This window comes from Pelophylax lessonae (assembly GCF_965119305.1).
Source record: "Pelophylax lessonae genome assembly, chromosome: 13".
Classification (NCBI taxonomy): Eukaryota; Metazoa; Chordata; class Amphibia; order Anura; family Ranidae; genus Pelophylax; species Pelophylax lessonae.
This window is the reverse complement of record NC_138780.1, coordinates 95,192,925-95,206,099: the sequence shown is the minus strand read 5'-3', so window position 1 is coordinate 95,206,099 and position 13,175 is coordinate 95,192,925. Positions and strand designations below refer to the sequence as shown.

The following is a 13,175-nucleotide window of genomic DNA, read 5'->3' as shown; positions in this document are numbered from 1 at the left end:
AGAGCTATGCGTGCGTGCCTCCAATGCAGCCAGTGACCACCAGTATACGTCCCCCAATGCAGCGCTATGCGTGCGTGCCTCCAGTGCAGCCAGTGACCACCAGTATACGTCCACCAATGCAGAGCTATGTGTGCGTGCCTCCAGTGCAGCCAGTGACCACCAGTATACGTCCCCCAATGCAGAGCTATACGTGCGTGCCTCCAATGCAGCCAGTGACCACCAGTATACGTCCCCCAATGCAGAGCTATGCGTGCGTGCCTCCAATGCAGCCAGTGACCACCAGTATACATGTCCCCCAATGCAGAGCTATGCGTGCGTGCCTCCAGTGCAGCCAGTGACCACCAGTATACGTCCCCCAATGCAGAGCTATGCGTGCGTGCCTCCAGTGCAGCCAGTGACCACCAGTATACGTCCCCCAATGCAGAGCTATGTGTGCGTGCCTCCAGTGCAGCCAGTGACCACCAGTATACGTCCCCCAATGCAGAGCTATGCGTGCATGCCTCCAATGCAGCCAGTGACCACCAGTATACGTCCCCCAATGCAGAGCTATGCGTGCGTGCCTCCAATGCAGCCAGTGACCACCAGTATACATGTCCCCCAATGCAGAGCTATGCGTGCGTGCCTCCAGTGCAGCCAGTGACCACCAGTATACGTCCCCCAATGCAGAGCTATGCGTGCGTGCCTCCAGTGCAGCCAGTGACCACCAGTAAACGTCCCCCAATGCAGAGCTATGCGTGCGTGCCTCCAGTGCAGCCAGTGACCACCAGTATACGTCCCCAAATGCAGAGCTATGCGTGCGTGCCTCCAATGCAGCCAGTGACCACCAGTATACGTCCCCAATGCAGAGCTATGCGTGCGTGCCTCCAATGCAGCCAGTGACCACCAGTATACGTCCCCCAATGCAGAGCTATGCGTGCGTGCCTCCAGTGCAGCCAGTGACCACCAGTATACGTCCCCCAATGCAGAGCTATGCGTGCGTGCCTCCAGTGCAGCCAGTGACCACCAGTATACGTCCCCCAGTGCAGAGCTATGTGTTTGCGTGCCTCCAGTGCAGCCAGTGACCACCAGTATACGTCCCCCAATGCAGAGCTATGCGTGCGTGCCTCCAATGCAGCCAGTGACCACCAGTATATGTCCCCAATGCAGAGCTATGCGTGCGTGCCTCCAATGCAGCCAGTGACCACCAGTATACGTCCCCCAATGCAGAGCTATGCGTGCGTGCCTCCAATGCAGCCAGTGACCACCAGTATATGTCCCCCAATGCAGAGCTATGCATGTGTGCCTCCAGTGCAGCCAGTGACCACCAGTATACGTCCCCCAATGCAGAGCTATGCGTGCGTGCCTCCAGTGCAGCCAGTGACCACCAGTATACGTCCCCCAATGCAGAGCTATGCGTGCGTGCCTCCAGTGCAGCCAGTGACCACCAGTATACGTCCCCCAATGCAGAGCTATGCGTGCGTGCCTCCAATGCAGCCAGTGACCACCAGTATACGTCCCCCAATGCAGAGCTATGCGTGCGTGCCTCCAATGCAGCCAGTGACCACCAGTATATGTCCCCAATGCAGAGCTATGCGTGCGTGCCTCCAATGCAGCCAGTGACCACCAGTATACGTCCCCCAATGCAGAGCTATGCGTGTGTGCCTCCAATGCAGCCAGTGACCACCAGTATATGTCCCCCAATGCAGAGCTATGCATGTGTGCCTCCAGTGCAGCCAGTGACCACCAGTATACGTCCCCCAATGCAGAGCTATGCGTGCGTGCCTCCAGTGCAGCCAGTGACCACCAGTATACGTCCCCCAATGCAGAGCTATGCGTGCATGCCTCCAATGCAGCCAGTGACCACCAGTATACGTCCCCCAATGCAGAGCTATGCGTGCGTGCCTCCAGTGCAGCCAGTGACCACCAGTATACGTCCTCCACTACAGAGCTATGCGTGCGTGCCTCCAGTGCAGCCAGTGACCACCAGTATACGTCCCCCAATGCAGAGCTATGCGTGCGTGCCTCCAATGCAGCCAGTGACCACCAGTATACGTCCCCCAATGCAGAGCTATGCGTGCGTGCCTCCAGTGCAGCCGGTGACCACCAGTATACATGTCCCCCAATGCAGAGCTATGCGTGCGTGCCTCCAGTGCAGCCAGTGACCACCAGTATACATGTCCCCCAATGCAGAGCTATGCGTGCGTGCCTCCAATGCAGCCAGTGACCACCAGTATACGTCCCCCAATGCAGAGCTATGCGTGCGTGCCTCCAGTGCAGCCAGTGACCACCAGTATACATCCCCCAATGCAGAGCTATGCGTGCGGGCCCGACAGAGCAGTGCACTTACCTGGAGGCTGGAGCCTTGTGAGTCACGGCGGCTTCTCTGGTCTCCTCTCCGCTCCGCTCCGATCTCTGCAATGCCGGTCCACCGCGTCCAGTGTCCACTCCAGTCAGTGCGGGAGCGTGACTGACGCACGCGACGTCAGCGGGGTCAGCATGGGGCCATGGGATGTCCTGGATGATGATTGGTCCAGGCTGTAGACTGGACCAATCACAGCCAGGATATCAAGAAAGTGGGGGTGTCCAAGCGCAATGACTTGCGCCCAGGTTACGCCCCCAGAAGGTAGCCAATCGGCGCCTCTTCTGGGTCGTAAACTCCACCCCCCCATAGCCACCACATAGGCCGGTGTAGCGGCGAACACAATTTTTTTTTCAAAACTTTATTTGTTCGTTTGGAATTTTTTTTTCAAAACTTTATTTGTTCGTTGTGTCATTTTTTTTTCTTTTTTTAGGGGTAGGGGGGGTTGCGCCCTGGCGCCCCCTATGCACGGGCCGCCACTGGTTAGGGGTCCAATCTGTCCGCCGCAAGGTCGCAGTCCCGTTAAAAATTGCAGATCGCCGCCATTACTAGTAAAAAAAAAAAAAAACAATAAAAATGACATAAATCTTTTTATTTGGGTACAGCGTCGCACGACCACACAATTGTCCGTTAAACTAACGCAGTGCTGAATCGCAAAAAGATGGCCTGGTCATTAAGGAGTCAAATCCTTCCGGTCCAGAAGTGGTTAAAAAACACCCAGGTTTTAGAATCACTTTAAATCTAAGTTGTCCATTTTGATAGTTATCCTATGTTGCCATATGTATTATCATAATAGCAACAGTAATAATGATTTTAAGTGAAGAAAAACATATATTTTTTTCTAAAATAGCAAGCATGTTATACTTACAGTACCTGCTCTATGCAATGATATAGCACGGAGCGACCCTCACAGGATTTGATTGACAGCATCAGGACCCAATGGCTGAGTGCTGTGAGGAGTGGGAATAATAGCAGCGCCGCTGGACTCCGTCCCAGTGCTCAAGATAGGACTCAGATACGTGTAAAGGGAGAGAAGGAGGAGATACAATCAATTGGACATTTTTTACCTTAATGCAGAAAATGTTCTGCCCTTAAAATCACTTTAACTGTATCTGTTCAAAAAAAATATGGTAAAAGTAAAGTCCACCTGATATGTTCTCTGGGGTACCAATGGATATAGTGACAATCTGATATATTCTTTGTTGTAGTTAACTGTATCACTACTCCCAAGGGAGCTGCTGAAGACGGGTTCCCCTGGGTTACCATTAGCAACAGTAGAACATTCAGACATGTTTCCAAGTGATTTTACCTCAGACAAGGACCACTCCAGTTTCTTTGGTTTTTAGGTTTTATTAGGAACTTGGATAGGAGAAGGGATGAGTGGGATACTCCAACAGAACCAAACTATGCACGACAAGCAGAGATGATCTGATAAATGCTGATTTACACTTGTTAAATGTTGATTAACGCTGTTTGAGCTAGTCACGGCTAGGCCGCTTACTGTATTTCACCTTTGACTGTGAAAGAGTCCTATTAGCTTCCTAAGGTACTCCTTTCCTAAAGTAGCTGACTTTAAAAGCAGACTGCACTGTTGAGCAACTTCAGGGCCCTTCCTGGCGCCCCCTTTAACTCCTACTCTTCAGGGCTTCACAACTTGGCACCCCCCTTTACTATAACACACTGGGTAGCTGGCTCCTTGACCCCCTTGACCTCTCTGGAGTGGTCCCCTCTCTAGGCAGACCCCTGGGCAGGTGCTGATCTCTCTGGAGTGGTCCCCTCTCTTAGGCAGACCCCTGGGCAGGTGCTGACCTCTCTGGAGTGGTCCCCTCTCTTAGGCAGATCCCTAGGCAGGTGCTGCCCTCTCTGGAGTGGTCTCCTCTCTTAGGCAGACCCCTGGGCAGGGGCTGCCCTCTCTGGAGTGGTCTCCTCTCTTAGGCAGACCCCTGGGCAGGTGCTGACCTCTCTGGAGTGGTCCCCTCTCTTAGGCAGATCCCTAGGCAGGTGCTGCCCTCTCTGGAGTGGTCTCCTCTATTAGGCAGACCCCTGGGCAGGTGCTGACCTCTCTGGAGTGGTCCCCTCTCTTAGGCAGACCCCTGGGCAGGTGCTGACCTCTCTGGAGTGGTCCCCTCTCTTAGGCAGACCCCTGGGCAGGTGCTGACCTCTCTGGAGTGGTCCCCTCTCATAGGCAGATCCCTGGGCAGGTGCTGACCTCTCTGGAGTGGTCCCCTCTCTTAGGAAGACCCCTGGGCAGGTGCTGACCTCTCTGGAGTGGTCCCCTCTCTTAGGCAGACCTCTGGGCAGGTGCTGACCTCTCTGGAGTGGTCCCCTTTCTTAGGCAGACCCCTGGGCAGGTGCTGACCTCTCTGGAGTGGTCCCCTCTCTTAGGCAGACCCCTGGGCAGGTGCTGACCTCTCTGGAGTGGTCCCCTCTCATAGGCAGATCCCTAGGCAGGTGCTGCCCTCTCTGGAGTGGTCTCCTCTCTTAGGCAGACCTCTGGGCAGGTGCTGACCTCTCTGGAGTGGTCCCCTCTCTTAGGCAGACCCCTGGGCAGGTGCTGACCTCTCTGGAGTGGTCCCCTCTCTTAGGCAGACCCCTGGGCAGGTGCTGACCTCTCTGGAGTGGTCTCCTCTCTTAGGCAGACCTCTGGGCAGGTGCTGACCTCTCTGGAGTGGTCCCCTCTCTTAGGCAGACCCCTGGGCAGGTGCTGCCCTCTCTGGAGTGGTCCCCTCTCTTAGGCAGACCCCTGGGCAGGTGCTGCCCTCTCTGGAGTGGTCCCCTCTCCTAGGCAGACCCCTGGGCAGGTGCTGACCTCTCTGGAGTGGTCCCCTCTCTTAGCCAGACCCCTGGGCAGGTGCTTGAGTACTCACGATACTGTTTTTCCAGAAGAATCCTGCCCAGCAGTTCCACTTGGTCAGCACACACCAGATCCTCTGCAGCACAGCTTAAAGCAGAGTTCCAGCCTTTTCTGTGTTTATTAAAAGTCAGCAGCTACAAAAAGTGTAGCTGCTGACTTTTAATAAACACACACCCACCTGTCCCAAGTTCCAGCGATGCAGCCACCCGAAGCCTCGATCTTCTCCCTCTGGTCTCGGCGGTGCCGGCATCACTGGTGTGGGCACCCGACTGTGACAGCTTGCGGCTTCACAGCCGGGTACGCACTGTGCATGCGCGAGTTGCGCTGCGCGTCTTGATTGTCCGGCAATCTTCTGGAACCTCAGACTTGTCTGAGAAGTTTGTATAGAGGGAGGGGGAGAGGAGAACTTCCGCTCAGGGCGCAGCGGCGCTCCGAGTGGAACTGGGAGCGGGTACCTGTCAAAACTAGGTACCCGCTCCCCCCCCAAAAAAAATTACATGCCAAATGTGGCATGTCAGGGGGTTAGGACTACCAAATTCGGAAGTTCCACTTTTGGGTGGAACTCCGCTTTAACCCCTGGTCCCTAGGCCGTCTGCCTGGACCACCTTCCTCAGAAACAGGAGGAGAGACAGCCGTCACCCTCCTCCTGGGACCTGGCTTCCCACCCAAAGACACCCTTTCACATGCTCCCCTCCTATTTATGTGCCATCCCAGGATGCATTGCAGGAATCCCCTCCCACTGGAACTGACATAAAACAGAGCGTGCCACTGTCTAGGTTTCCTCCACTGTCTAATGAGCTCCCTCATTTGCTGCAGTGGAGAAACTCCCTCAGACCCAGTGAATCACACTTGGAAACATGTAACAGGCTAAACTAGTGGATCAGACCCTCCTGATAAGCAGAACAGGGTCACAGATATATTTTACCTAGCACCTACTTAGGAGGGTGCTACATAAGGTTATAGTGGCAATAACATAGTTAAGAATAAACAGGAATTTATTGAGAAAAATGAATGTTGAATGACACAGACAATATATTATTTTATCATTTTATATTACTTCTTTCATAGGTATGATTAACCCCTCGCCATGAGTTTATTGGTGACACCCTCCAGAGCCCAAGACAGAGATATCATGGAGTCTCATGCCTCTGGCATAGGTGAAATGGAGCCCCCTATTAACCAAGACTGTGTTCCGCGCTATGACAGGCCTCCTCCTGTCCACACTGGAGCTGATTGGAAGATTATCTTGCACCTTCCAGAAATCGATACCTGGATCCGAAGCACATCAGAAAGAGTGAGAGGCCTGACACAGTCAGTGCAAGAGGATCCCCAGAGCAAACATGTTGATGTGCATTTAATGCAGCTTAAGGTATGAACACTGCACTGTACAGCTCTCCTTACAACTGTGACCTGTTTTTACTAAGATGAAAAAAAAAAGTTTTTCTGCTAACTAAATGAAAACTTTAACGTGTAAACAAACTCTAACAATTACCTTTTATTTGCTCTCTTTTGGCCTGTTCGGTCTATTTTACACGATCAGACCGATCAGGTCCCCCTGTCAGTTTTTTCAGGCAGACCTGATCGGGCCGCCCATTCTACTCTATGGAGAGGCGGATGTCAGCAGAGATATGTCCGCTGACACCTGTCTGATCCGATCTGACAAGATCCGCTTAAAACAAACGGATGGCGACAGGGCCGTCTTTATTCTTGATTGGACCCTGGGCAAAAAAATTCTTGGGCCCTCTTGAATCCACTTATCAACTATTTGGGGGCTCAAGGGGCAGCTGCTTTGGGCCCCACAACAATGACTAGACCCGGGGCAGCTGCCCCCTTTGCCCTGTGTTAAAGATAGCCCTGGATGGTGATACATTCACCATCCGTCAAGCGGGTTGGATCCGATGGGATCGGATGAAAATGGACACGATGTCTGTTTTTATCCGATCTCCCCATAGAGGAGAGCGGGACTCTGACAGGTCAGTCTCTGCACAGTGAGCAGAGACGGACCTGTCATCCGCCTGCTCAGCGGGGGTCAATGAAGCGATCCCCGCTGAGCTAGCGGAGTCCAACGAGTAGATCCGTCCCCTGTGAAAGGGGCTTTAAATTTATAATTGAAAGTGTTTTGTTATTTCTGTTTGATAAGTAAAAAAAAAAAAAAAAAAACAGTTGATCCTGCCAGAAATCTTCTTTGGTGATAGCTTTTTTTATGCTGCTGTTATCAGTTAGAATTGTTCTCAGTTACCTCTCCCCTATGTGATGAAGCAAGGTAGAGGGGGAAGTATTTTATAGTCCTAGCCTAGGCTGACACCACTGCTCCTCCATAGATACAGTACAGTAAGTAAGCGTTTTCACCCAATTACAGCAACTGTGTTACTGGCAAAATCACACATATGGAGTATAATAATACTGAGAAATATCATTTAACCAGTCCTGAAGAAAAAGAGATGTTTTCAAATATACTATAAAGAACAAAAACTAGCAGAAAATACTTGAGATATCAAAATAAAGTGGTGAGTACACCTTGAAAACTGTGGAAGGGGTATACAGGGCGCAGTTTGCATTTTGTCCCACAAATGAAAGCTCGTCTCCAGCCAAAGTTTAGAATTTGGATAGAATGGGGAAGGACTAGAACCTCTGTCAGCTTTTATTGCTGTCTGCGTCTCCATTGCAGACATTTTATGTGACTTTTGGTCTCTGAAATGATCACACAGAAAGTTAGGGAGTCACCGCAAAGAGTACCCAGGCAGCAATATAAGTGCTAACCTTTCTACTAAAAAGAGGTGTTATATAATTGTTCTCTGTGTCCCCTTACTGCTTGTTCCAGTGGTGATAACACAAGAAGTGCAAGGAACCACTGGAGTTCCAAAATCAGTAAAAACATAACAGATGTTTTAACCCTTTCCCTGTTCTAACCAAAACTGAAAAGAAAAAAAAAACATTTTTGGCTTGAGTGTTAAGCACTGGATGGGATGTACAGTATCTCATAAGATGGTTAACATATTTCTGGGGTCTAAATGCATAGCATCCACCTGTCCCTGATTTTGAGGGATTGTCTCTTCGTCTCTCGTTCCTCCTCATTGGTCCCTCATTTTAAACTGATCTATAAAATTGTAAATAAAATGCACTATCATTTTTTAAAAAGGGTTTCCCAGGGCAGTGGCGGCTGGTGCTCGATCATTTTGAGGGGGGGGGGGACCAACAAAAACAACCCCCGGGGGTGCTGGATGGCTGAGCCGCTGTGGGTGAGCCATCCTTGGAGACAGTGGCATCTGGCGGGAAAGTCTGTGCTTCCAGTGCTTCTCCTCCGGCCGTGCGTCTCCTCCCTCCTTGACCAATAACATCGCTTCTCCTTTCTGCCAATCGAGAAAGGGGTCTCACGACCAGCTTCCTGATTGGCTGGGAGGAAAAATCAGTGTAGCAATAGCAAAAATTAATTTGCTACTGTCACTCAACTGGGTGGGCTCGGGACGCAGTGCTCTGCACCCTGGGCTCACCCTTTTTTAAGCCTAATCACGTGCTTCAAAAAAAAAAAAATCCCCCCTTTGGAATCAATGCGTCCGGTGCCCTGCATGTAGATTGGGGGGGGGGGGGGCGGATACATGGATGGGGGGGCGGCACCCCTGCACCCCTAATGGATGGGCCGCTACTGTCCCAGTGCTAAACCTTTCATCTATTTCTAAATTGCTGCATTTGTAAATTTCAAAAGCTTGTATAAAGGAATAGTAGTGGTAAAAAAAAGCACTTGTGCATTAAACAAATCTGTTTTTTTGTATAATTCTTCTTTAAGTGGTCATGGCAGGGGAGGTGTCCTATGGCTTTATACGTTTGCTAATAGGTGTCCCTCGTTCCCATCCTAAAAAGTTGTTTAGTATGTACAGGTGCATCTTAAAAAATTAGAATATCATCAAAAAGTAAATTTAGTGTGGTAGAAAAAGATGCATAAGCCACAGGAATAAACACAGCCATGAGAGGCTTGTGAAGCAAAGGCCATTCACAAGGAGTGGACTACGGCAAGTCAACCACCACACGCAGACATATCCAGGACATGGGCTACAACTATCGCACTCCTTGTGCCAAGCCATTTCTGAATCAGAGACAACGTCAGAAGCGCCTTACCTGGGCTAAGGAGAAAAAGCACTGGACTGTGCTCAGTGGTCCAAAGTCCTCATTATGGATAAAAGTAAATTTTGCATTTCATTTAGAAATCTAGGTCCCAGAGTCTGGAGGAAAAGTGGAGAGGCACAGAATCCAAGTTCCATGAGGTCCAGTGTGAAGTTTCCACAGTCAGTAAAGATTTGGGGAGCCATGTCATCTACTGGTGTTGGTCCACTGTGTTTTATGAAGTCCAAAGTCAGCGCAGCCTCTACCAGGAAATTCTAGAGCACTTCATGCTTCCCTCTGCTGACCAGCTTTATGGAGATACTGATTTAATTTCCAGCAAGACTTGGCACCTGCCAACACTGCTAAAAGTACCAATACCTGGTCACATGATCACGGTATACTCGCCGAACCTAAACCCCACAGAGAATCTGTGGGGTATTGTCAAGACGAATATGAGACCAAACAATGCAGACGAGCTGAAACCACTATCAAAGCAACCTGAGCTTCCATAACACTTCAGCAGTGCCACAGGCTGATCGCCTCCATGTTGCACTGCATTGATGCAGTAATTCATGCAAAAGGAGCCCCGACCAAGTATTAAGTGCATATTATACTGTACATGGGACATACTTTTCAGCAAGCCAACATTTCTGTATTAAAAATCCATTTTTTTTTGGTCTTATGTAATATTCTAATTTTCTGAGATACTGAATTTTGGGTTTTCACTAGCTGTAAGCCATAATCATCAAAATGAGAAGAAAGAAATGCTTGAAATATATCACTCTGTGTGTAATGAATCTATATAATATATGAGTTTCACTTTTTGAATTGAACTACTGAAATAAATTAAATTTTTGATGATATTCTAATTTTTGAGATATACAGTACCTGTATATGTTGCAACCTAAGGGAAAGTCTAATAAAGTAGAACTAAACTCTCCCTATCAACATTATGGTGTTACTAAACCCAAAATAGTAAAATCAGTCTGTATATGCAGTAAAGAATGCTTTTTATACTCACTGTGGATGAGGTGATCCTCCACATTGTGTAAAAAAGCTGTTTGATCCTGTTTTCTCTGATCCTCCTCTTCTTCCACAGTCCCCAATTGGTCTCCTGATTGACCCTTGGGGGTACTCTGCACATGCTCAGTTTGGTGTGTATTGCTAGATAATTGTTTTTCTTGGGAGGGTGCATGTGTTTGGCACAGGGCCAATCAGAACTGACCAGACAGGAGGGTCAGAGGTCATGCAGCCTCATAGGGCAGTCAAAGGAGAGTGAAACTCCTCCTACAAGCTTTAACCAGACACTGATAGATGTCATAGGATTGCTATATAGTGCTGATGAGAAAAGGTATTTAGCAGTTTATATTTACTAAAGCTATTGCATTTCTGTGTTCTGTGTACTGTGGGAGACCAGATTTAGTGAATGCAGGCTCCTGGGTTTAGTAACACTTTAATGACCAAGGTTTGGAAGATGTGCACAGTTCCTTCTCAATATTTATTTTTAAAATAGGACTCCAGAAAAAATGTTTTTTTTTTTTTTTTGCTTTAGAGTGGGATTAGAACCTCTGTAAGATTTTCATTTTCTGTCTCAATATAAAGGATTTAAGCCTTCCTCACTATATCCAAGAATAAAGTTTTGGCTGGAGTTTCCATTTACTACATAAAAATAGGCATAAATCAATCATTGAGGATCTGCCCAGAAACTGGCTGGTCAGAGGAGACAGACTGGTGACTTTGTAGAAAATGTCATCCCTTGAGAAAGTCCAGCCAGGAAGAGTGGTCAGGGATATGAAGGAGAATTCAAACATATAGCTTTTTACCAATATACAAAGCCTCTTCTACCCAAAAAAAAAAAAAATTGCACACTATAATTTTTGGGTTACACTTTTTTCACAGTTCTACTTTAACACTTGTCCAGTTCCAGTTTTTATTACACCCACCAAAAAATGTTGTCCTTGGTACATATTAACTGAGAATAGAGCGCCATCTAGAGATAATTATCTAGTATTGCTAAAAGTTTTTTTTAAGTTCGAAATCTTGCAATATTACTTTTACAAGTAGTAAAGTGGACTACCGGAATATACCTTCGTAATCAACCACATCAAGCAGGTTTGGGAAATCCTGGAGATGTTAAGATCTAAAACACAATTGTTCCTGTGGAGGGAGAAGCAAACGAGTGCTAAGAGAGGTTGTCTCTGGAAACCGCACTGTGTTGTCCTTCTGCAGAATGCAGCATCTGGGTATTGGCTCACTTGTTATCTTAATGTACTTCAAAAGCAACAATAGTTAAAAATATCCAGCCATACAACCATTTACGTGGGTCTTGGCTTGACAACATTTAAATGTTTTTAACTTTTGTTGCTTTTGAAATAAAATAAACATTGTGGTGCTGCAAGTGCCCTTGAAGTATCAACATGGAATAAATTTAAGACCCCAAGGAGTGCAAGTATACTGTTTTTAAGGATACAACCTATCCGGGCCTCATTAAAAATTAAGGAAGGGTTGAAGAAAACGTCTTTGAAAAACTTGGCACAGTAGTTCACAATGTGTTTCATGTCTGGAGAGTAATTTATCACCTCAAGTGTGATGCAGAGTGCAGGAATCAAGTGTGTGTTATGTACAAAGTGTAGAAGTCAGGGGTATGTAATGTACAAAGTAAAAGGGTCAGGAGTGTATTTTGTACAGGGTTCATGGGTCAGATCGTATTGAGTGTAGCAATCAGGTGTATTGTACAGAAGGCAGGGGTCAGGAGTGAGTAACAAACAAAGCGCAGGGGTTAGGTGTAAAAGTAATGTACAGCTCAGTGAACAAAGTGCAGAGGTCTGAAGTATGTAACGTACATAGTGCAGGAGTAAAGAGTATATACACCTTGGTGTACAGCAACCTCATTTATTCAATTTACCTCCATTATTCATAGCACAGTAGTTATCCCCTATGAGGCATATTTCATATACACACACATACACTCCTCCACATACATATATCCACACACTCATATACATGCACACACTCTCACTCACATACATACACTCACCTACATACACTATATTACCAAAAGTATTGGGACACCTGCCTTTACATGAACATGAACTGTAATGGCATCCCAGTCTTAGTCCGTAGGCTTAAATTTTGAGTTTGCTTACCCTTTGCAGCTATAACAGCTTCAACTCTTCTGGGAAGGCTATCCACAAGGTTTAGGAGTGTGTCTATGGGAATGTTTGACCATTCTTCTAGAAGAACATTTGTAAGGTTAGGCACTGATATGGACCAGAAGGCTTGGCTCGCAGTCTCCGCCAGACTCCTCTCTAACTCATCCCAAAGGTGTTCTGTTGGGTTGAGGTCAGGACTCTGTACAGCCAGTCAAGTTCATCCACCCCAAACTCACTCATCCATGTCTTTATGGACCTTGCTTTGTGCACTGCAAAGCAACAAAATGTGATTATTTTAAAGGGGGGAGATTATTTTCTATACCCACTGTACATACACACACCCACATATACACACTTATACACAAACCAGCTGTCATTTACATTTCTCTTTAAGTCCCTCTGCTGGCAAGGCTGCCTGTCCTTCCAGCCTCTTCAATTCCGTTATGTCCCTGCTCCTGATGATGTTTATGGTAACCGTTCTTGTGTATATCCAAAACGCTGGCCGCCCAGGTGCAGCATGTCGGGTAGCCGCACATTAGAGGACATGGGTGACAGCAACATTGCCACCCAGAGCACCGAGTGAGGGATGTGGGAGACCCTGGGTGGCCAATGATAGCAATAACAATGATGGGTTGCAATCTATTCATCACATGAGTCATGACTGTGATCCCAATGGATCTGTTGCCAACCCCTGACATATAGCATACCACCTAAAAGGTCAGACCATCCAGAA

The 13,175-nt window shown here is 47.9% G+C and overlaps 1 protein-coding gene across 1 annotated transcript in view; it reads left to right on the top strand.

Annotated features, from left to right (window-relative positions):
• Positions 1-13,175, top strand: part of AKAP6 (A-kinase anchoring protein 6) — a 374,968-nt gene that overhangs the window by 20,667 nt on the left and 341,126 nt on the right. The window contains exon 2 of the mRNA XM_082275684.1: positions 6,261-6,561. Coding sequence (XP_082131810.1) covers positions 6,280-6,561 — 282 coding nt within the window. The 5' untranslated portion in view covers positions 6,261-6,279. The remainder of the gene's footprint in view (positions 1-6,260; positions 6,562-13,175) is intronic.